At 48.3% G+C, this 23,637-nt stretch overlaps 1 protein-coding gene across 1 annotated transcript in view; it reads right to left on the reverse strand.

The window, feature by feature from the left end:
- LOC147676777 (uncharacterized) overlaps nt 1-23,637 on the reverse strand; it is a 471,331-nt gene that overhangs the window by 43,842 nt on the left and 403,852 nt on the right. Inside the window, exon 4 of the mRNA XM_086945210.1 lies at nt 10,620-10,709. Coding sequence (XP_086801336.1) covers nt 10,620-10,709 — 90 coding nt within the window. The remainder of the gene's footprint in view (nt 1-10,619; nt 10,710-23,637) is intronic.

Raw genomic sequence — 23,637 nt, forward strand, 5'->3', positions numbered from 1 at the left:
AGACTTTCCCCAGGCCAGGGGCTGGTGTGCCCCTGGAACTGGTTCTGACCGGCCTATGCGCAGTGAGCACCGGGGTGCCACTCAGCAGTCACCTTCCTGTAAAGCCCTGCCTACCCAGGATACACAAAACCCTGTCTGGGACGGTGCTAGCACCGCCCTTGACAGGAAACCCTTTGTCCTGGCTCCCCTCGCTGGAAGGACTCCCAGCTGCAGGGGGTCAGACTCGTGTCTGTGGTGGCAGCATCCATTTTGTGGAGCTGAGGCTTTGTTTAACTTTAACCGGGGTTCACAGTTACATACATGTCGTGTCCCTCTAGAAGGGTGGAATGCTAACCCCGTCGCCAGAATTGGCGAGGGGTTAGTATTCCAATTCGTATGACACCTTACTCGACATGTTTTGATAAAGCAATACCAAAGTTAGCATTTAACCGCGAGGATTATAATGCACTTAAGAGTATATGGTATGCGTTATCATGGAACAGCTATTAGGACTTGGTTCCGCAAGCTGCAGACAGGCTCAGCTCATGCCAGAGCACCATCTCACATGATTCCAAGCACTCTGCCTTCAGGATTGTCAAGGCCTGCCATAGGAGTGACTGATAGGAATCTGTGTGTCCATTTTAGGGTTAGATATAGGTATACTATATCTACAGCAAAGGGTGATTACACGACTTTGCCCCAGCTGTCATGCAGCCAGTTGTGTCAAATTTAGGAGGCCAGCCAGGGGTGGCATAATACATGCTTCAGCCCCTGGTAGGCCCTGGGTACACCTATGCCCTGAGTTACAGGGTCTGATAAGGTGGCCCAGTACCAATTGGAAATGTACCTAAGGTACATGGAATCCATTTTACAGAGAGAGCAGTAGGCCTGTGGTCCTGATTGGCAGGATCCCAGGTCGACTATGTCAAAAGCCAGCTAAAACACAGGACAAAAAGTTGGGGGCAACCATAGTCAGGAGGTACCTTCCTACACAACCCCCCCCCCCCAAACGAAAGGAGATAAGGCTATCCTTGTCCAAGTAAGCCTCTATTACCTAAGTGGCCATATAAGGAAGGACCAGCTCTGGCTTGGTTTCCCCCTGTGTCATGGTCCACTAGGCAACCCCTCACCCTAAGGGTATCTGAGGGTCTCCACCATAGGGAATCTCTGCCTCTGGTGTGTCTTGGGAAAGTAAAAGGCTGATGCTGGGATGGAGTACTGAAGTGAGGCTCCTCTACCTTTGGGCTCAACTTCCTCCAATCACCATCCATCATGTGTGCCTTTCTTTCTTTAGCTGAGATGCACTGAGCTCTCAGGGTCAGCCTCTGGCTACCTAAAGCTGGAGGCTGAGTCCCTCTGTTTGGCTTACTGGAGGGACAGGTCAGGTCTGGGGTTTTTAGGCCCCATGTTTGGCTGTGCCCAACAGTGTCCAGCTGTGGGAGGTCCCTAACTACTTTTAAGGGGGATCCCTCAGGAGTCTGATTTATTTTCACTTGGCTAGGTTTACCAGCTTCAATGATCCTAATCTGCTGATTAAGGAGTTCTTTTGGACAGGGGGCCCTTTGGGGTCCACCACTGGCCTCCCTGACCTCTTCAGCCCTGGGCTGACTGAGGCAGGGTAGAGAGGGGCAGGTTACCTGCTCCAGACTGGGTCCCACCTTGGAAGGGTCCACTGACATCAGGGGCTCTGCCAGGCTAGGCCTGACTACCTCTGGGGCAGTTCCTTCACAAGGGGTCAGATCAGTTCCCTGAGGAGGCTGATCCTTGCCTAAAGTATGGTGGGAGGGAGATCTCTCTTCCTCCTCAATGCTCTCTGTCTGAGTGGAGTGATCCATTGTTTCAGGCTTCACAACACTATCATCTGTTTGAGTAGAGGCTGAGATCATTACAGCCTTGCCAACCTTTTCAGGTGGGCACTCAGTTTGTGTTTGGGCTGTGACTGTCACAGCCCTCCTATCCTGTTCTGGAAAGTCTGTCTGAGCCTGGGCAGTGGCTACCACTGCCCTTCCAACCTTTTCAGGGAGGAATGGTGCTTGGACTGGGGCTGTAGCTATTACTGCCCCACTAACCTTTCTGGGTAGGCCCATCATTCTGGAGTGAGTCTCTTGCTCCACCTCAGCCCATGCTGAGATTTCCAGGTCATTCCCCAGTAAGCAATCTACAGGTAGGGTGTCTGTCACTGCCACTCTCATGGGCCCTGTGACATTACCCCAGCTGAGCTCAATTACTGCCATGGGATGCCTTCTTTTCACTCCATGAACGTCTGTCACCTGGTAAAGGAAACCAGGGGTCAGTTGAGCAGAGGGGACCAGATGGTCAATCACCATGGTGATACTGGCCCCTGTGTCTCTGTATGCCTCAACTTTCTGACCATTGATAAAGGGCTCTTGTCTATACTTTCCCAAAATGTGGGAACCAGTAGTGAAGTTGCCAAACCCCAAGCCAGTCTCACAGACAAGAGTGTTGTTAGGGGACCTGGCTAGGCCATAGTCCTCCTGGTTTCCCAAAGTAATGCCCACCACATTCTTGGGGGCACTCCCACCACCTGGGGGATTACCACTAGTGGTAACAGGAGGTCTGGGAGTATTACTTGGGGGTATGTTTTCCTTATTGCTATTTTTGGGGCACTTGGCATCACTTTTGTAATGGCCCACCTGTTTACAGGTATGGCAATAAGGTTTCTCCTGTTCTGAAGGAGTGTTCTGGGACCCACCACCCTTGTTGGAGTTTTGGGGCCCTTGGGAAGTCTTCTCTGTGGATTTATCCCCACCCTTCTCTTGAGGCTTGGTTGATTCCTTCTTTTGGTAACCACCCTGGTTCTTAGGCCTGACCCTGGTTCTGACCCATTTGTCTGCCCTCTTACCCAATTCCTGTGGAGAGGTCAGATCAGAGTCTACCAGGTGCTGGTGTAATAACTGGTTCTGACAATTACTTAAGATTTGCTCCCTCATAATTAGATTGTACAATCCTTTAAAATCAGTAACCTTACTACCCAGTAGCCAGCCTTCAAAAGCCTTAGTGGCACAATCAACAAAGTCAGTCCAATCCTGAGACTGAGTTTTCTGGGTGTCTCTGAACAGCATCCTGTACTGCTCAGTGGTTAAACCAAACCCATCAACCAGTGTATTCTTCAGGACTTGGTAATTGTTAGCATCCTCCACTCTAGTAGTGAGGAGCTTATCTCTACCTTTACCTTCAAAGGAGAGCCACAAGATAGCTGCCCACTGACTCTGGGGAACACCCTGCACAGTGCAGGCCCTCTCCAAAGCAGTAATCCATTTGTAGATGTCATCCCCTTGCTTAAAGGGGGGCACTATCTTATTCAGGTGCTTTGTATCAAAACTCCTTTCCCTATTGCTAGGTATTTTGCTGCCACCAGTGGGACTACCCCACTTAACTGTTGCTCTCTAGCAAAGGCAAGCTTCTCTTTGGCCAGGGCAAGTTCTTCCCTTTCAATCCTCAGATTGGCTGCCCTTTCTTTAGCTTCATACATTCTCCTCTGAGGGGAAGTCATCCTCCTCACAGCAGAGTTCTGAGAGCCATTGGTTTGAATGGATCTGCCAGAGCCTCTTGATAGAGACCTAACTCATCCATTCCCAATGTTAAGCTGGCCTGAGAGAGGCCCCAGGGGTCCCCTAGTACCATTCTCATGCCTGCTTAAGTTGGACCTGGTTAGTCTGCTGACTTCTACCTGTCCCTTGTCTGCCTCATCCCCTGACAACTCATCCTCATCCTCATCCTCAGCATCATCTGCCTCCTGGAGGGGATGGTCATGGTTATCAAAGGGACCCTGTAAGGAGGGCATACTCCCATCTGGATTAGAAGGGTCTGTGTTACCAGCCCTACTGGCATCATAAGTCTCTAAGAGACCAATCAGAAAGGGAATTGTGGGGTTAGACCCCTGTTTTAGTTTCCTGGAGGTACACACTTGTCTCATCTCCTGGAAGCTAAGAGCAGCATATCTGGAAGTAGTGACCTGTGGAGGGTCCACTGACACAAGGGGAGACTCAGAGTTTCCTCCTTTGTCTGACATGCTGATTCTAGTGTGGTGTAAGTGATGCACCTACCTACACTATGTGTTTGCCTACTGATCCCTTGCTAAGAGTTGCAGCCAAGGTGTGCTAAGCCTTGAGGAGCTGCAACAGCTGGTTCAGTAGAACTCAGAGTATTCTAAGCTAAGTTATATGTACCTGAAGTACTTATGTGATCTTTCAACAAGATATTCTTAGGATACGTGTGGTAAAACAACAGCAAGCTCAAATCCCAACCGCTGCTCACCAATGTGAGAAGGTGGCCTGATATGCAGTGCTCATTATTCTAGTGAACCCTATGTATCAGTCCAGCAACCCTTATTGATGATTGGTTGTAAGTCAACCTTATAGACCAGCTATCCTAGTAGCGTGGATACGAGCAGTCTAAGGCTAAAGACTCGAGAGGGCGTGTTAAGCCAGCTGTTATACCACACATATACCCCTTGAACACCAAGTGAAAGGACACCACACAAGTGTTATGAAAATAAACAGTGTATTTATTAAAATCACAACAGCCCTGTACTCTTTATGAGGACAGGGTACTAAGCACAACACAAAACTCTTACGAAAATACTTAAGTTAGCACAGTATATACAAATGCCCGAGGGGCACGGAAAACCATATACTCTGAAAGTGGAATGCGAAATTACTAGCAGGTAAGTACAGTACTAATAGGCTTAGGAATCGCTAGGACTTGACTATAGAATCTTCAGATTACTTCTAGGAGGCCTAGGGGACTCGGGTGCAGAGTGTGCACTCTCACGCGTGATGCGGGACAAAGTCTATGGTAGCTAGTAATGACAAAGTTAGTGTTCTCGGGCGAACCCGACCTGGTAGGAGGAAAACGAAAGTGGATTCTGACCCTTGGATAGTGAGGCTATGCTGGGGCACCGAAATGCCGAAGTTACCTAGCCCAGGGGCTGCAGCTGCATAGGTCTCAAAAGACGTCGGGAATCCTCGTAGACGGACCAGGAGCCTGGAAGGAAGATACTGGCAGGCGACCAGTGAAGAGAGCTCGAAGTGATCCAAGCCTGGATCTTGAAGACAGATGACACCTGAAAGCAGAGGGGACCAAGTTCGTAACTACTAGCCAGTAGTCAGTGGCCACCAGGAGGGCACCGGATGGTAGCCACCTCGACCAGGTGAGTGGGTGACGCTGTGCTCGCAGATCTCACGGACCAGGAGGCGTTGTCGGCGACCAGGATGGAGGAGCGAGCTGTCCCACGATGGATGAAGCTGTCGGCGTCGCTGGACCCAGGATTGGGCAACAAAGCCTTGGCAAATTCAAGCCCATGCGGTGGACTCAAAATGGCGTCTGGAGTGGACCTGGAGGGTCCGGGGTGCCTCTCTTGAAGAAGGAAGCAAGGGCCAGTCTGGAGCAACCAGACCAGCAGCAGTGATGTCGTCGGGCGTCGTGAAGAAGGCCACAAGCCAGCCGGCTAGTAGCCACACAGCGCGGTGAGCAGGCAAAAGCAGAAGGGCCCCACGCAGATCGTGGAGATGCTGGAGGGCTGATCTTCGGTGCTGGAGCTGCTCAGGGTTGGGGCTTCTCGGACCCCAAAGCACTCACCAGTGGAGCACACGGTGGGCTTGTTGCAAAGAAGTCGTGCAGTCTTGGCGATCGTCGGTCCCTCGAGGTCTCGTCGCACTCACGGTTCTCAGCTTTGCTGTAGAGGTGAGTAGAGGTCAGAGGTGCCAGGGAAGCCGGGTCTCGTCGAGCTGGGCAGTCGGATTCCGGAGGAAGGACTTGCAGCAGACCGCAGTGTTTCTTAGGATGGTGCCCGCTTGATGCAGGGTGACTACTCCATAGCCACAAGGGAGAATCTTGAAGAAGGAAATCTTGATGTCTTTCGCAGAAAGTCGTGTCTTGATTCCAAAGATGATCTGATTTTAACAGGGGGCCCGCTCCTATCTTTATACTAAAAAAGGGGGCTGACCCGGTGACTAGGTCCTGCCTATGGGTGGGACTAGGAGGGGGGTGGTTACACCCCTCTCCCATGCCGGACTTTCCCCAGGCCAGGGGCTGGTGTGCCCCTGGAACTGGTTCTGACCGGCCTATGCGTAGTGAGCACCGGGGTGCCACTCAGCAGTCACCTTCCTGTAAAGCCCTGCCTACCCAGGATACACAAAACCCTGTCTGGGACGGTGCTAGCACCGCCCTTGACAGGAAACCCTTTGTCCAGACTCCCCTCGCTGGAAGGACTCCCAGCTGCAGGGGGTCAGACTCGTGTCTGTGGTGGCAGCATCCATTTTGTGGAGCTGAGGCTTCGTTTAACTTTAACCGGGGTTCACAGTTACATACATGTCGTGTCCCTCTAGAAGGGTGGAATGCTAACCCCGTCGCCAGAATTGGCGAGGGGTTAGTATTCCAATTCGTATGACACCTTACTCGACATGTTTTGATAAAGCAATACCAAAGTTAGCATTTAACCGCGAGGATTATAATGCACTTAAGAGTATATGGTATGCGTTATCATGGAACAGCTATTAGGACTTGGTTCCGCAAGCTGCAGACAGGCTCAGCTCATGCCAGAGCACCATCTCACATGATTCCAAGCACTCTGCCTTCAGGATTGTCAAGGCCTGCCATAGGAGTGACTGATAGGAATCTGTGTGTCCATTTTAGGGTTAGATATTGGTATACTATATCTACAGCAAAGGGTGATTACACGACTTTGCCCCAGCTGTCATGCAGCCAGGCACTCACGCAGGTTTGCAATTTAATATTGCCTTCAGGCAATTATCCGGACCCCCTTAAAAACACTTTACTAAAACCTCTGTTAAAAAAACCCTCACTGGACAAAAGTGAGTTAAAAAACTATCGCCCAATTGCTAGTCTACCCTTCATTGCGAAGGTGATTGAAAAAATCATGAATACCCAGATCTCCAAGTTTATCGAAAAACATCAGCTCCTCGACAACACGCAGTTTGGGTTCAGAAAACATCACGGGACAGAGACAGCCTTGATTAAAGCCGCTGATGATATCAGGGTAATCAGGGACCAGGGTGGCACTGCCATACTGGTTCTGCTAGATTTATCAGCGGCTTTCGACACGGTCGACCACAACACCTTGGTCGACTGTGTCCAGGGATTTGGCATCTGCCACACTGCCAAAAACCTAATTGCATCCTTCCTAGCCAAAAGAACGCAGGCTGTAATTCTGGGACCCTTTCAATCAGCTCAACTCTCTGCTCCTTGCGGAGTTCCTCAAGGCTCATCCCTGAGTCCGACACTTTTTAACATTTATGTGTTGGACCTTGCCAAGACCATCAAAGCACACGGGATGAGCCTTACCTCTTACGCCGACGACACCCAACTAGTGTTGGCGATTAAAGGGGATGGAGGGCAAGTAGCTGAAAAATTTAAGAAAGGGCTCCTAGAAATAGGAGACTGGATGGCTACCAACTGCCTAAAGCTAAACTCGGAAAAAAACGAGGTACTCATCTTTGGTCCACTCTCACCAGCCTGGCCCACCAGTTGGTGGCCAGAGACCTTCGGTACTCCTCCTACTCCCACCTCGAAGGTTAAGAACCTTGGTGTCATCTTTGATGATGGACTAAATTTCATGAACCACGCCAACAAAACTGTATCAACAGCACATTTGAAATTAAAAATGATCCGGAAAATACGCCCTTTTCTCCCTGACTCTGCCATCAAGACACTGGTTTCTACCCTTGTCCTTTCATCCCTGGACTATTGCAATGGGCTATTCCTCAATGCTCAAACCAGAGTAATTGCAAAACTCCAAACAATACAAAATGCGGCAGCTCGCCTTCTCTCCGGCAAAACAAAGTTTGAATCCATCTCCAAAAATATAAAAGATCTTCACTGGCTTACTGTGCAAAAAAGAATTCATTTCAAATCCCTCTGCATTGTATTCAAAACAATTAACAATCAAGGACCACATTTTCTAAAAGACCAATTACAACCTTACAAACCCACAAGAGCTTTACGATCAGCCACTCTTAGCCAACTGGTCGTCCCTCGCACCAAGACAGTTACCTGGGGTGACCGACGCTTTCTGGTGGCGGCCCCCAAACTTTGGAACACCCTGCCTCTTAACATCAGACAAAGTGTCACACTGCTTCAGTTCCGCAAACTCTTGAAAACTTGGCTGTTCTCTCATTAGTCTTTTCTTTTCTCCCCCATATCTGTTTAATTAACTGGCTTACCCCCTCACATTTCTTGAGTTAGTATTGGTTTTTAGCGCCAAGACGCCTACGGGTATATGCAGCGCTTTACAAATATTAAAAATAAAGTTGTGTCAAATTTAGGAGGCCAGCCAGGGGTGGCATAATACATGCTTCAGCCCCTGGTAGGCCCTGGGTACACCTATGCCCTGAGTTACAGGGTCTGATAAGGTGGCCCAGTACCAATTGGAAATGTACCTAAGGTACATGGAATCCATTTTACAGAGAGAGCAGTAGGCCTGGGGTCCTGATTGGCAGGATGCCAGGTCGACTATGTCAAAAACCAGCTAAAACACAGGACAAAAAGTTGGGGGCAACCATAGTCAGGAGGTACCTTCCTACAATTTTGTTCTCTACAAATCGAATAAAGCTTTTCAAAATGAAAATAAAAAACAAGCAAAAACCCGCATTCTAGATTCTCTGGTTGATCCATGTGGCAGGTGGGTCATTGTGAAGGCAATCATCTCGGGTCATCCACTTACCTACTTACCTTGGTGGGCTATTATTTATTATTATTAGATTCATTAAAGTCCTTTTTAAGGGGCATGATCAAGATGTTTATGGAGTGCCCGGCCATAGCAGATTTTTGGGAAAGAGTGGGGAACACCATCACGGATATTCTAGGCCTCCCAATTTAAATAAATCTTATCTTGATAATTTCTGGAATATCCAGAGAAATTGCAGGCCATGCTAGATCTTTTCTTTTCTATGCTATACTTCTGGCCAGGAAGGAAATATGAAGGAGATGGGTAGAAGCTGTTCCTCCTCTGCACTGTGACTTTCTGTCCTCTTTGCTTTTGACATCTAGGAGAGATCTGTGTAGAACTCAAGGCAAGAAAAAGAGAGCACTATGGAATTTCTTACTAAATTGGTCCAATGCTTAGGTTTGGGAGGCTTGATAGCCCTCTTTATTTATTCACGTATTAATGTATATGTATCAATATTGATTTACCAGAAAACTTTGGTCCAATGATTACGCCTCCTTGAAAACTCTTCAGGCTGTGTTGTTGGGCAGGCCCAGTTTTTCCATCCGCTCTTTGCCAACATAAACAGTCTCCAGGGTCATCTGGACCTACTGGGAGAGTGACACCCCCTCTACTTTGGAGTTAGTGTCATCCACGTATGCTACGGTTCCGGTAGGCGGGGTGCTTCCTCCTGGTCCCCATCCAATAGCCTATACTTCTCTGCGATTGAGTAACGGAACGGGCAGCTCGTATGTTCACTAAGGTCTGAGGTGAATGAGGATAACAAAAAAAAGTAAAATGTAAGAATTTAAAAACATTTGGATTAGAACCCTTAAGGCAGGGTTTACCTCACCATCATTTGCTAAAATCCCCACTATCTTCCTGATCTAGTGATAAAATAACACCTAATGAAATAACTATTTGTATTCACTTAGCATGGAGGGGTTGCCCTTTTAATCTTGTCCACTAATGCCCTGTAACTATCGCAGATATGTACATTAAATGAGATGTGCTCATAAAGCCTTCTGAACAGAAAGAGCTGCTAGACTTATGAAGCGACTCCCTCCTATAAGAACAATTTCATTAGACTAGAAAGTACCCTATTCAATACACACACACGCATGCCCTTGCACAATGAAGGCAGTCTAATAATATTATAGGGGGACCACCAGATTTTTAAGGCAAATAAATCACTGATGTATCTAGTAAAAAGAGATAACCTCCTAAAATAACATAAGCTACAGAACATGAATACAATTGTGTTTATATTGACATATTTCCTAATTTCTAACACCATCCTTACATGTCTCTTGTAAAACAACAGCAGTGGTAATTTGTAAATATATTTACACAAGTAGAGGGGACATTTCTACCATAAATGTAATGAAGGGACGCGTAGCTAACCCAGCTAACATGAACAGTGTTGAATTAAGGCTGTTGCACGCACAAAGGAGTGGTGTGTAGTGGGTAGGCAGCAAGAACAAGACAACTTCATGCGATTTGCATGGTGATGTTTCAGTATCCATATACAGTTTGATGCTGTGTGCATCCTTCCTAGTTCTTATGCTCTGATCGCATAAGATAAATGTACTATTAGGTCCGCTGTTTAGTCTTGGTGGGTTAATCAGGTGATAACTGTATGAAAACAAAGAAGGCCCAATTGTTAAGTATTAAGAATGTGAAGAAATGAGTTCTACTTTAAAATCAAATGATTGCAACATGAACGCATCAGATCAATTTTATTCAATAGCTTCAGCAGTTAAAACTGCTTTTGGATCAAAACAGAAATCTAAACAAGAACGATTTCTTTTGTATTATTCCAAACACTACTGCCGGCATGCTATAGCGGGTTTAGTGAAAAGTCTTCTGTACTAACTACAGTGTGCAAGTTTCTACCTACTATTGTATGTCCTAGGCAAAGTACAGAGCAGATCTTTGCATATGGGCTACTCACCAGTGTGGTTGTTGTTGCTTTCTATCCTCTCATAGTCCAAGGAATAAGTCTCAGCTTCATCTTTTATGTGGATTGAAACAACTTCACATCCTGTTATACAGAAATAAAGTATGAGTGCCATCGTCCAACAAACAGAAATATATTTGATGCAAAAAGATGTTACTCAATAGATCATCCATTTATAAAACGGGTAGTATAAAGTGAAATGGAGTTAGCTCAACGATGTCACTAAATTTGTTTTGACAGCTGGCATAGACAGCTCGTGGAACTTGATAATGGTGGGCTGTTTAAGGATAGAGTTCGAAGCAAAGAGTTTTTAAAAGACACGTGTGTGTGTGTGGCTGGGGAGGGGGGGGGGGGGGGGGCGTGTCGGACACGCAAAAGCTGAATGCAGGCCTACAGCGCTCCATGCGGACAGATTGTGCCTTTCCTCTGTTGAAAAATCTGTTGTTGGCGCTGTCGGAGCTTAGCGCCACTCAGACAGTTGTTAGTTTTCTCTCAAACACAGTTGCCACGCATCCTGAAGGACCCCATCTTTCCCTCGCAGGAGTGGATCCTGAAACGTTCTACACACGGATTTATGACTGCATTTTTCACATGGGAACTTGACGTTTTTGTTGTTCCTGAGTGAGTGCATGGCGTTTTTTATGAGGCATATTCTTGAATGCACAAGGCACCTCTAATCTTGCTCCCTTAATATGTGACTGCCTCATTACATTCCTCTACGCTTTTGCTTGTTGTGTACAGGTGCTAGTTCTGCTCATAAAAATATTTGATGCATAGACTTTGACTTGCTATCACTCCTTGGTGAGGTCAGGGCTAAATTACTGGTACTCCCTTCCCTCCATCATTATTTTTTTTGTTTCAGATCTATTTTATTTTTCAGACGTAAACACTTAATACAGGATCAATGTTACACAGCGTTAAGCCCACAACCCTATGCAGGGCCGGCCGCGTAAATGAGTGTTTCACTGATGACATAAGGAATCACCACGAAGAGCAAGTTTGAACACAGACAGCCCAAGATTGGCCCTACAACCTAAAGAGTGGATAGAAGAGGAGAAAGAGAAAACAAGAAAAAGAAAAGGGAGGAGACAGAGCAGCAAGAGTAAGAGTGTTGTGTGCGGGTGGGAAGAGGGCGTAGTCTGAAACTAATGCTGGCAAGGCCAAGGTTCAAGGGGTTGACTTAGGCAGGCAAGCAATGTTGCTAGGGGAGCAATCTACCAGGATCAGATGGAGCAATAGCATCCTCAAAGAGGTGCAGCATCCTAAGCTTGGTAGGCATGTGGCGCGCACGCTCAACTGCACAAAGATATTTAATCAGAGGTTGCCAGACAGCCTTAAAACGAGTATCGAGCGCTTGCAGCCTTGCTGTGAAGAGCTCCATGGTGATGACATGCCATAAACACACAAACCAGGCAGCGACTTGGGGGCCTCAGTTTTTTCCCATTATAAGGCTATGAGCTGTTTGGCCGCCCCTAGCATATGAAGCGCTAGAGTCCAGTCGCTCCGGGTAAGCGCCTTCAGGCTAGCAGGTTTGATGACCAGTAGGATTGTGCTAGTGGCCTCAGGCAGAGGGAACCCCAATACCCCTTTGATGTGGCTAAGGACCTCTTTCCAGAATAAAGTCATTGATGAGCACACCCACAAGACATGAATGAAGTCCCCAGATGCAGTCAGGCACCTCCAACACAGAGGAGAAGATGCAGGAAACATCTTATGCAAGCGTTGGGGCGTATAATACCATTGGGTCATAAGTTTATAGCTATTCTCCCACTGCGGGATACTGCGATAGATTTTGGGGATATCCTGCCACAAGCGGCTCCACTGCGAGCGTGCAATTTCCGCTTTAGACGTCGACTGCCATTGGCGTTGATACGGGTGGGAGGGCATTGCAGTTGGGTGCTGCAGAATCTGATAGATCCGAGATACCAGCCCCTTTCATTCATCAAAAGAACGGACCAGCCGTTCGAAGGGGGTGAAGGCGCGTGTAGCCCACTGCTGCATCTCCCTTCCTCTCTACATTGGGTAAAGGTCTTGAGTGCACCCCCTTCATAGAGATCACAGATCACCCTGCAGACCTCTTGTGCCCATTTGGCAAAGGCGCGTGTGCGATGGGCCGGCGGGAAGAGCGGGTTCCCCTCAAGAAGGGTATGCGGCGAGGGGAACGTCGTGAGGCCTCTGCGCTCCGCTACTTCGTCCCATATGTCCAGGACCGTTCTTGTGGGCACCGCTATGTAGGCACTCCTAGAGCGCGTCAGCCGATGAAGCCATGCAAGATCCCAGATGGTTAGCCCAGTCACCTCCCGATCCATATGCAACCATCCCTTCTCACTCTCCGTCACCGTCCATTCCACCGCAAAGCGAAGGTGCGAGGCCCAATAGTAATCCACGGGGTTGGGACAGGCCAGCCCCCCCTATCTCGCGGCATCATAAGAAGCTTTTGAGAGAAACGTGGTTGTTTCCCGCCCCAAATATAGGCCGTAAAGTCGAGTTGGAGGCCTTGTATACAATGTAGCGGACTAGCTGTGGGGAGGCATTGAAATAGATATAAAATTTTAGGGAGGATCAACATCTTAATGGCATTGATTCTACCCAGCCATGACATCACCAGGGGCTTCCACCTCCGTAGCTCTTCTGGGACCGCCTTCCTACACTCTCCAGTTAACTTGCGTCCATGTGTCTAGAGAGGGAGTCACCTGGAGGCCGAGGTGGCGAATGTGGTGGGAGGCCCATTGATACGGCACGAGCCCCTCCAAGAGGAGAATCTCCTCTTTCGGAATGGTGAGATTGAGGGCCCAGGATTTGTCATGGTTAATCTTAAAGCCGGAAGCCTGGAGTGCAGCGCCAGGAGGGATACTTGGAGACGTGTTAAAGTGAGGATAAGATCGTCCGCAAAAAGGGCCACCTTGTTCTCACGTCCTCCAAGGGGGATACCATGTATATCTGGCGCCTGTCATATCAGCTCCAGTAGGGGTTCTACTACAAGGGCAAACAACAGGGGTGAGAGGGGGCACCCCTGTCTCGTACCCCTGTGGATGGAGAGGGGTGCTGTTAGCTGCCCATTTACCCGTATCCTGGCTTGCGGGGCAAGATATGGTGCCATGATCCTAGCCCGATCTTTTGGAAAACTGCCCGAAGAAAAGCCCAATCCACCCGGTCGAATGCCTTCTCCGCGTCCAACGACAGGAGACAGGCCGGTATATTCCAGTGGTGTGCTTTCCCCACTAAGTGCGCAATTCGCCGCACGTTGTCCGCCCCTGCCGGTTACGGATTAAGCCAACTAGATCTGGCTCTATTAGTCCCGGCATGTAGGGATCGAGGCATTTCGCTAGTAGTTTAGCATAAATGTTGAGGTCCGTGTTTAACAAGGCTATGGGTCGGTAGGACGCACAAAGCGTGGGGTCCTTCCCGGGTTTGAGAATGATTGCTATCTCCGCCATGACCATGTCAGGCGACGGTCCCTCTGCGTCTGTAAAGGAGTTTGTGAGAAGTTGGCCTGATATATGATGTTTCCAATTCTGGAACCACCTTGTATCAGTCCAAACAATCCCTTATGGTGTCTGGTTGTAAGTCAACCTTATAGACAAGCTATCCTAATGGTAGCATGGACTAAGCAGCCTTAAAGGCTTAACTCTAGAGGTCGTGTTAAGCAAGCTGTTTTACCAATCACAATCCTGTACTATCAAATGAAAGGACACCACACAAGTATATATTATAAAAATATATGTATTTATTACTAGGATAATCCTCTGTACTCTTTATGAGTGCAGAGGCACAAGCGTTTAAACAAAAGCACAGTTAAACATATGAAAGTTGCACAATTATGGATGAGGCCACGCAAACCATATATTAAAAAGTGGTATAAGAGATACCAATCGAATAGTGGTTAGGCCTAGGGCCTAGGGAATCGCTGGGAGCAGTCGGGACTAGCAATGCTGAAGTCGGGAAAATCCCGCGGGATTCGGGTGCAGCGCTTAAAGCACAAGCATGCACCAATGCAAAGTCAATGGTGCGTAAAAGTTATAAAGTTATAGTTTAAGGAGACTTCCGCTTAACCTAGCAAGATAAAACTTTAGACACATACACTAGAGGTGTGTACCAGTGTGGGAACACCGGCGTTGATGAGTTACCTCACCCACAGGAAGCGGGTGCACAGGTGCGACGTAGTGTCGGGTTTTGTCACGCTGGTTGATGGTGCTTGGAGCTGAAGATGCTGCAGGCGGTGTGAAGGAGAAGTGTCCGGTGTGATCCAAGGGTGGATCGGGGTTGTAGAGTACCTGAAAGCAGAGGGGACAGAGTCTGGGTCACTCAGCAGTGACCAGGGTGGAACCAGGACGGAACCAGGCAATGTCGGGCACAATCAGGTGGTTGTCTAAGACCTTCTCTCCGCTGCCACGTGGACTCTAGGGCATCTGCGACGTCCAGGAGTGGATCACGAGCTGTCCCACGAAGGCCCTCGCCATCGGCGCTGTCAGCTTCAGGATTGGAGTAAACAACACTTACTTAGCAAGAGCAATCCACGCAGGACTGGAAGATTACTTCTCACTCGGACCAGGAGGGTCAGAGCGGGTGCTCCTTTTCAGAGGAGCGAGTGCAAGTCTGGAGCAACCAGAATCACAAGTTAGATTTCGTAGTTCGTCGGCACAGGGGCCACAAGCCAACGGGCAAGTGACCGGGCCAACGTGTTGAGCCAAAAGAAGCAGAATGGCCCTACGCAGCACTCGGTGAGTGTAGAGGGGTGTGCTTCGGTGCAAAAAAGGCTCAAGGCTGGGGCTTCTCAAACCCCGATGTACAGCTTTGAGGGTCACTCGTGGGCTGCACGGTCAGCGTCTCGTAGTCTTTTCAAGATGGCGGGCCCCACGCTTCCGATCGCCTCCACGGGTCTCAGCTCTGCAGGGACTGTGGATCGGGCTGTTAGAAGGCAGGCACGCTTGGTCTTGTCGATCTCTGTCGCTCGAGTTCTGGCGGGAACTGCAACAAAGCAAATGTCGAGGTGCTGGATGGTGCCTGTTTGCACAGGGTGGTCACTCCTTGACCACAAGGGAGATTCTTCAGTCTTTTACGTGAGTAGGATGCCGAAGGGTCCAGAGTTTCGTTTCATAAGTTTCAGTCAGGATAATCTGAGTGCTTTGGTACTGCTCCCATTCTTATACCAATCTAGGGGGCTGGATTACCGGCTAGGTCCCCTCCTATGGGTGGGACCCAGGAAGGGGGTGGTTACACCCCTTTCCCTTTGTCCAGGTCGCGCTGGGACTGGGGCTGGTGTGCCCCAGAAACGGTTTGACCGGATTATGCAAGGGGAAGTCTTGTGCTTCCCAGGCACTGTCTGGTTTCTTTTAAACCCCCCTGCTACAATCCACTATCTCCTGTCTGGGGTGGTGTAACACCTCGCTGTGACAGGAAACCCTTTGTCCAGGCCTCCTTGGCTGAGTTTCGGTCAGCTGCAGGAGGTCAGACTTTTTGTGGTGCTGAGGCTCCTTTTAAAATCAACCGCGTTTTAGCAAAGTAGCATGTCGTCTCCCTCTAGAGGGGTGGAATGCTATCCCCGTCGACAGGACTGTCGAGGGGATAGTATTCCAAATCGTATGACACCTTACACGGCATGTTTTGATAAAGCCAAACCAAAGTTAACATATAACCGCGAGGATTATAATACACTTAATAGTATATGGTATGGCATTATCCCGCAACAGCTTAGGGAATTGGTCCCGACAGCTGCAGACAGGCTCAGCTCATGCTAGAGCACCATCTCACATAAAACCAAGCACTCTGCCTCCAGGATTGTTAAGGCCTGACATAGGAGTGACTGATAGGTATATATGTGTCCAGATAGGTTTAGATATAGGCATACTATATCTAAGCAAGGGGTGATTACACCACCTTGCCCCAGCTGAGTGATCAGCCAGTTGTGTCAATTTTGGATAGCCAGCCAGGGGTGGCAAAAGATATGCTGCAGCCCCTGGTAGGCCTTGGATGCACCTATGCCCTGGGCACCTATAGTGCACTGTACAGGGGCTGATAAGGTGACCCAAGCCAATTTAGTTATGCACCTAGGGTACATGGAATCCATTTTACAGAGAGAGCATATAGCCTGGGGCCCTGATTAGCAGGGAACCAGGCCAACTAAGTCGAAAACCAGCTAAACACAAGGCAAAAAATCTGGGGTAACCATAGTCAGGAAGCCACCTTCCTACAAAGTTGAACAGTCGCAAAAGATGGGGCCGAAGCTGTGATTGGAACATGCGATAGAAGGCCAGGGGCAGGCCGTCCGGACCAGAGTCTTCCCAAGAGGAAGATCCCTTATGGCTGCTGTTAACTCGTCGTCGGTGAGAGGACCCTCCAGGGCCTTTGCATAGTGGGGGTGTAACGGCATCCCCGTAAACCTACTCAGGACGTCCGCCACCAGGTCCGGAGATGGTGCCCTGTATAATGCAGTGTAGTAAGCTCAAAACGCTTCGCATTTCTCCCTCTCTGAGGTAACCCATTGTCCCGTCCGACAGCTGAATATTGGCTATATGAGCCTTGGCCGCGCGTGCCCTCAGTCGCCTGGCCAGCAGCCTGCCCACCTTATCCCCCCCTCAAAATACCGCTGCTTCAATGCCAACAGAGATTTTTCAGCCCTGTTTGTACGCAGGAGACGAAGCTGTCCCCGGAGGTTAGCAAGCCGCCGCCTAGACGCAAGCGATCCCAGTTCTCAGCCTGCTTTATGTCCTTCGAGAGGCTATCTTCCAAAGCCCGCACCTCATGCGCCCGCGCGATCTCGAGAGAGGTAATGTGGCCCCGAATCGTGGCCTTGAAGGCGTCCCACACCACAGGAAAGAACGTCTCCGGGAGGTCATTACTAGCAAAGTAAGAGTCAATGGCAGCCCGTATGCTTTCCACGTCGGCTGGGTCCCGGAGATAGTCGGCAGCAGGCGCCACCTCATATCACGGGCGAGGCGAGCGGCCAGTTCCTGCAGGAGCAACTCAACATGAGCATGATCAGACAGCGATATATCAGACATGGATGCTCCCAGCATATCTCGTATCAGAGCATGAGAAATAAATAAATAGTCGATGCGGGAGTACAAATGGTTGACATGCGAGTAGAACGAGTAATCCCTCAACTCTGGGGAGTGGTAACGCCACGTGTCCAACAACCCCAGGTCTGTTATCTGCTCGTGTAGTGGTGATGACATAGTCCCCATTCCACTGAACGAGGTCTCGCTGCGATCCACTTCCGGGTCCCATACTAGGTTGAAATCTCCCCCATTATCAGTGATGGGTTGCCCTGCGACACGTGTTCCCTCAGGAGTCTCCCGAGGTATCAGTCCTGCATCTGGTTGGGTGCATATATATTACACAGTGTAAAGAGGCGCCTCCCTATCCCCACACTTACTCTAAGAAAGCGCCCATCCCTGCACCTAAAGGGTTTAGCTTCCCCCCGCCTGATGACATTCCTAGACAATATTGCCACACCCGCCGTTTTAGTATCTGCTGCAGCCCAAAATTGGAGGGGGTATTTAGGGTGTGCCATGCGCCTCACGTTAGCTTGTAAGAGATGAGTTTCTTGGAGAAATATGATGTCGGGATTATGCTGAAGAAGATAACGCCACGGTTGCCTCCGCTTGTAGGGGGAATTTAGGCCCTTAACGTTAAGCGTCAAGACCTTGTAAGGGACTAGGCAAATTTAAAGCCATGGTAGATTCAAAATGAGGCCAGCCCACGGCCCCCACATCGCCTCAACAGGAACATACAGGCGCGGAGGAGCCCATCCACCCCAACCCGCATAAAGCGCTGCGGCCGCAGGACCCCCACCTGACACACCCAGGAGAGGAGAGGAGACAGAGGAAAAAAGCCGGTAAGAAGCAGAAAGAGAGAGAAAAAGGTAAAAATTTCAAAAGCGGCCAACAGGGCCATACAATCCTGTTCCAGGGTCGGGACATCCTACACCCATGGGTTAGATAGGCCCCGAGATGTCACTCTCAAGGGAACAGCCAAAGGAGGGTAGTACCCCTGAACCAGTGGGGTACTGAAATTCCGGACCCTGCTGTTCCACCGGTATCGAGGTCCAAACACTCGTATCACAAAATATCGTCGTACCATAACGAATTTGGTATCGACGGACCGGTAATGATTAGGACATTATCCCTATGCATTTGCGTCATGATTGAGTGATGCTAACACCCTTAAATCGTGGTTTCCGTTCCGAACCCTCAGACTCCATTTTGTAAACGGCATCCATCTTATGACTTGCCCTCATATAGTCAATTGATTAAGGCAGAGTTTGATCTGAAAGGACACGTCCACCGTAGCTGACTTCCCCATGACCTGGCCGAGCTGACTCCACTGCCTCCAGCCAAACCTGTTTGGGCAGCTCCTCGCCCAGTGGCCGAGTAAGATATCATCAAGGCACAACATGCCATAAACCATTCACTACATACAGACCATGTTTTCCATACACATACACCTGTCCATGATTCTTGTTTATGACCAGTTTTACGACGGGAGGGTGCCCGACCTTATTGGTGTTTCATCGATATCTGATGGGAATTCTGGGCCTAGCGGGGTAATCCATCACGATCCGGACATCTAAAATATGTGCTGACCGGCATGACTTCGCTCTTTGTATTATTGTAGAAATATGTGTATAACCATATCATAAACCCAAGAATTCTTGCCCGCAGCTGTTATTTCTGTATATAAGGAGAAGGCTGGTTCTGTAAAAACGAACAGTCTCCTGAGAACTTACAGCCCGTGCTGTTGTAATTCTAGGACACATGTTACTTGGTTGCAACCAATAAACCTCGATCTCTGACTTCAACTAGAAGACTCTGTGTTTCTGTAGTCCAGAACAGGGAGAACCCAGAGGTCTTCGGGTGTGGTCCCCTGGCACCACCGGGTCTCTAAAAACCCGGCACCTCAGTTGGCGCCCAACTCGAGGCGATATCAAGCGGTGACGGTCCAAGCCAGATGTTCGTGAGGAGCTTCGTGTGAAAATTCCAGAGGACGGCCAGCCACTTCAGCGACCCCTGTATGTCGACGTGGTTCCGAAGGTCTTTGCTGCGAGGTTCCCCGCGTCCCGACGGCTACGAAGGACTGCTGCCCTGACTATCGCCCTGTTTTGGACCCAGTGATCCTTGGTAGAGCGAAACGATAGACGAGTCTTCTAGTGACGTCACCGATCTTCAATATTCAGTTAAGTATAAGTGGAGCGTCTCCCAGTCCTTAGTTTGGTTCTTAGTTTTGGTATCCCAGAGATACGGTTTGTATTGGTTCTTGCAAGCACCAAAACCGAGGGATTCGTGTATTCACGACAATATCATAATTAGATAATCCCTTGAAGTTTGAAGCTAGACTAGTGAGCGAAGATGCCTGGTCTTAGCAGACTTGGAAACTTGTTTTGTCTTGGTTGTAGTAGGGACTCCCGATTAGAGGATTCGTGTCCGGTTCCTCCGATTGGAACCTCAACATATGAGTTATATATAAAGCACGGAGTAGGTCCTATCACGTATAATGAAGTGTGGATAAAATACACCCGCAAGGATGGTGTTTTAAAATGGCCCCAATATGGTAGTTTTGACTCAGAAGTATTAGACAACCTCGAGGTCAAATTGTTCAAGAAGAAAGCCCGGCCGGCGATGTTTGACTCTTTTCGCTTATGGCGTAAAGAAGCCAAACAGAAAGAAATAAAATTAGCAAAGAAAAATAATAGAGGTATATCAATGGTGCAAGCCGCCGTTGCATACAGGGATAATGAGGAAGAACAAGAAAGTGAACGAATGCTTAGGAGCAAGAAACTAGCAGTAGATAAATGCTACCCGATGTTACCACATGAGGGACAAGATTCGAAGGGGACACCCGATAAAGATTCATTAATGTCCCATTTGTTAAATTCACCACCCCCATACACATCGAGTATTGTTGGACCCCCGAAGCGTATTGTAATACCGCGCCCCGGCGCACGAAATGCAGCTCTTGCACAAACACCAGCTCCTCTTCAGCTGGTTCCTACTTCTCCGGCGCAGCCTTCTCAAGGGCCGCCGCCTTTACTACATACCCCATCTACTTCTCCTACAACTTTGCCTACCGCTCCACCTGTTTATCCTGATACTACTTCTGCTACTGCTTCGACTTCCTCTGCTATTGCCTCGACTTCCTCTTTACATCAGCCTGTCTTTTCTGGCGCATCTGCCTGGCCGCAAGCTTCTCCTTCTGTCAGACAGAGAGTGGCAAGTACTGTCACTGGTCTATTCTCACCCTTCTTTGGGTCGCCTAAAACGACCCCTAAAACGGGACGTAGACAGTTGCGTAGTCAACTGCCCGACTACGAGGAAAGAGAAGTGCTAAATGAGTTAGCACGCAAATGGGTTACTGACACTGCTAAATATGATGTTCAGTCCGTTATGGAAGTTTTCCGTCAGTGGGATGCGCCCACTCAGAGATACGTATTTGAAGAGATGCGTGTATATCTTTGTGAAGATTTTGAGACAAACGATCTCAAGCGCAAAATGCAGGAATTATTCCGCATGCGTTTTAAGTTCTACGAAGGTATGATTGTAGGTGCCGATGTTGAAAAAGCCATAGATTTATTGTTATCCTATAGGAGTAAGGGAAATGTCTCTAGATCATTGTATGAAGATGATGTGTCAGATAGGAAAAAGGCGCAACAGTACCCCATGAGAGAGGTTCCTCCAGTATGGAGGGAAGGTGATGCGAATGTAAATCCACCAATTCTGCCGCATTTTCAGCGTGTATGGGTACATGTCCCCTGGAAAAGATCTGAAGTTTTAGCACTCAAACAGACACTACCTGATCCACGTAAAAACCCAACTGGGTATTACAAGGAGTTATCACAGACTGCCAGCTCATGTATAATGAATTTAGCGGATGTAGACATGTTGTTTGGGAATGTTGTTCCGCATCCTTTATGGAGTAAAATTCGTCATACAGATCATGATCAAGAACTAGGTGACTCATGGGCTAACATTACTGCTACCGATGCTAGACAAGTCGGTGGTTCTAAACCCGAACCTTTAATAGCAGAACTTCCCAGTAGGATTATTGCGTACATGAAAACGTTAATGCCTGAATTACGTGTAAATTGGGACAAGCTATCTGCATGCAAGCAGAAGAAAGATGAGAATGTGTCTGACTTTTTCATGAGATTTGAGGAGACCTTCGTCGACCATAGTGGTCAGGATATGGCTACCGAGGGTGGCCAAAGATTGTTTGTAGACAAATTTGTACATAATTTGCTTCCTGAACTGTGCAATAAATTGAAAGATTCAGAGAGTGCTTGGGCTGTGTCCACGTCAGCGCAGATTTTAGCCACAGCCCAGTACTACGAAAATAGGCGCAAAGACGAGCTAGATAAGGCAGACAAAAAGACTAAAGAGTTAAAAACTAAAGTTCTTCTCCAGCAAGCCTATCCGCCTCGCACTCCTAGTCAGCCCAATTATCAGCAACCACAGCAGTATTCGAGAAACGCGCAAGGAAACGAGTTTTCCCATCAGCGATCTCCGTATGGCCCGAATCAATGTGCCTATTGCAAAGAAGAGGGTCATTTCAAGAATAATTGTCCAGCTCTGGCACGACGTCTGAATGGCGTTTCTGGTGTTTCTGGTGTTTCTGGTGTAAGAGGTAGAGGTGTTCAACAGGCTCCTAGGGGTAGGGGCCGTGGAAATTTCCCCCAGAATAACACTTCTTTTCCGCCTCAAAATTCCATGAATAGCTTTGACCAACAGAATAATGCGTCTTCCAGGTCAGCTCAGTACTATGCAGATGACTATTACGCAGAAAACGACAATGAGGGTAATAATTGCTAGGACAGCCATGGACAAAGAGAGGGAGTTGTTTCAGTTCCAGTAGATCAGAATGGACCTTATGTCGAGGTGATTACATCCGGAGTGTCGGAGCCATTTCTGCTGGATACTGGTGCTACAAAAAGTTCTATTATGCACTCAAAACTTCCTGGCGCACCTTTGTCTGGCGAAATGAATGTTTCAGTAGGTTTTTCTGGCGCCCCTGTTAGAAACCCGATCTCCAGTCCCATGCCCCTTTCTGTTGGCCCATGCGAATTAGAAGCACCCCTCATTCTTACAACAGGTTGTGGCGAAAACTTGTTAGGTTTGGATTTGTTAAAGAGATTATATGCAACTTTGTACTGCTCCCCTTCGGGAGCAGTACAAAGCTTACCGTAGGAAGAAAAGTTATTTCTCCAATGTATTTGGCAAAGGAGAATATTCCAACCGAATTGTCATCTCTTCCGGATGTACTTTGGGCGAATGGTTCTAATGATGTAGGTCGTTTGGAAATAGCGCCATATGTCATAACATTGAAAGCTAATGTTAGGTTACCACGCATTCCCCAATATAGAATATCAAACGAATGTGAAAAGGCTTTGTTAGCGATCGTTTACGATCTGATCAAGAAAGATGTCATCGAAGAGACAACAGGCAACATTTGTAACAGTCCTGTTTTGCCTGTCTTAAAGCGTACTGATCCTTCACAGCCCCCTGTGTACCGATTTGTGATTGATCTCAGGGAAGTGAATAAGATCGTTGTACCACAGTTTCCAGTTGTCCCCGACATTACTGCCTTATTGACAATGGTTCCAGCTTCAGCCAACTGGTTTTCAGTGATTGACCTGAAGAACGCTTTCTTCAGCATCCCAATTGCCGAGGAGAGCAGGGATATCTTTGGATTCAATTTAGGAGGACGAAGCTTCCGCTTTAAACGCGCTCCTCAGGGCTACTGTGAAAGTCCGTCAATATTCAGTCAGGCTCTGAAAACACAACTAGACACGATTGTTCTGCAGGATGGTACAACTTTAATTCAGTATGTGGACGATCTGCTGATCGCCGCAGACACCGAAGAAGTTTGCAAACAAGTGACATTGTCAGTGTTACATCATTTATGTGACATGAAGCACAAAGTCTCTCTTTCCAAATTACAATTTTGTCGACAAGAAGTAACCTACTTAGGTCACATCTTATCGAAGGAGGGAAGGAGACTGACCCCAGAAAGAATACAG

Source organism: Lissotriton vulgaris, chromosome 12 (genome assembly GCF_964263255.1).
Source record: "Lissotriton vulgaris chromosome 12, aLisVul1.2, whole genome shotgun sequence".
Classification (NCBI taxonomy): domain Eukaryota; kingdom Metazoa; phylum Chordata; class Amphibia; order Caudata; family Salamandridae; genus Lissotriton; species Lissotriton vulgaris.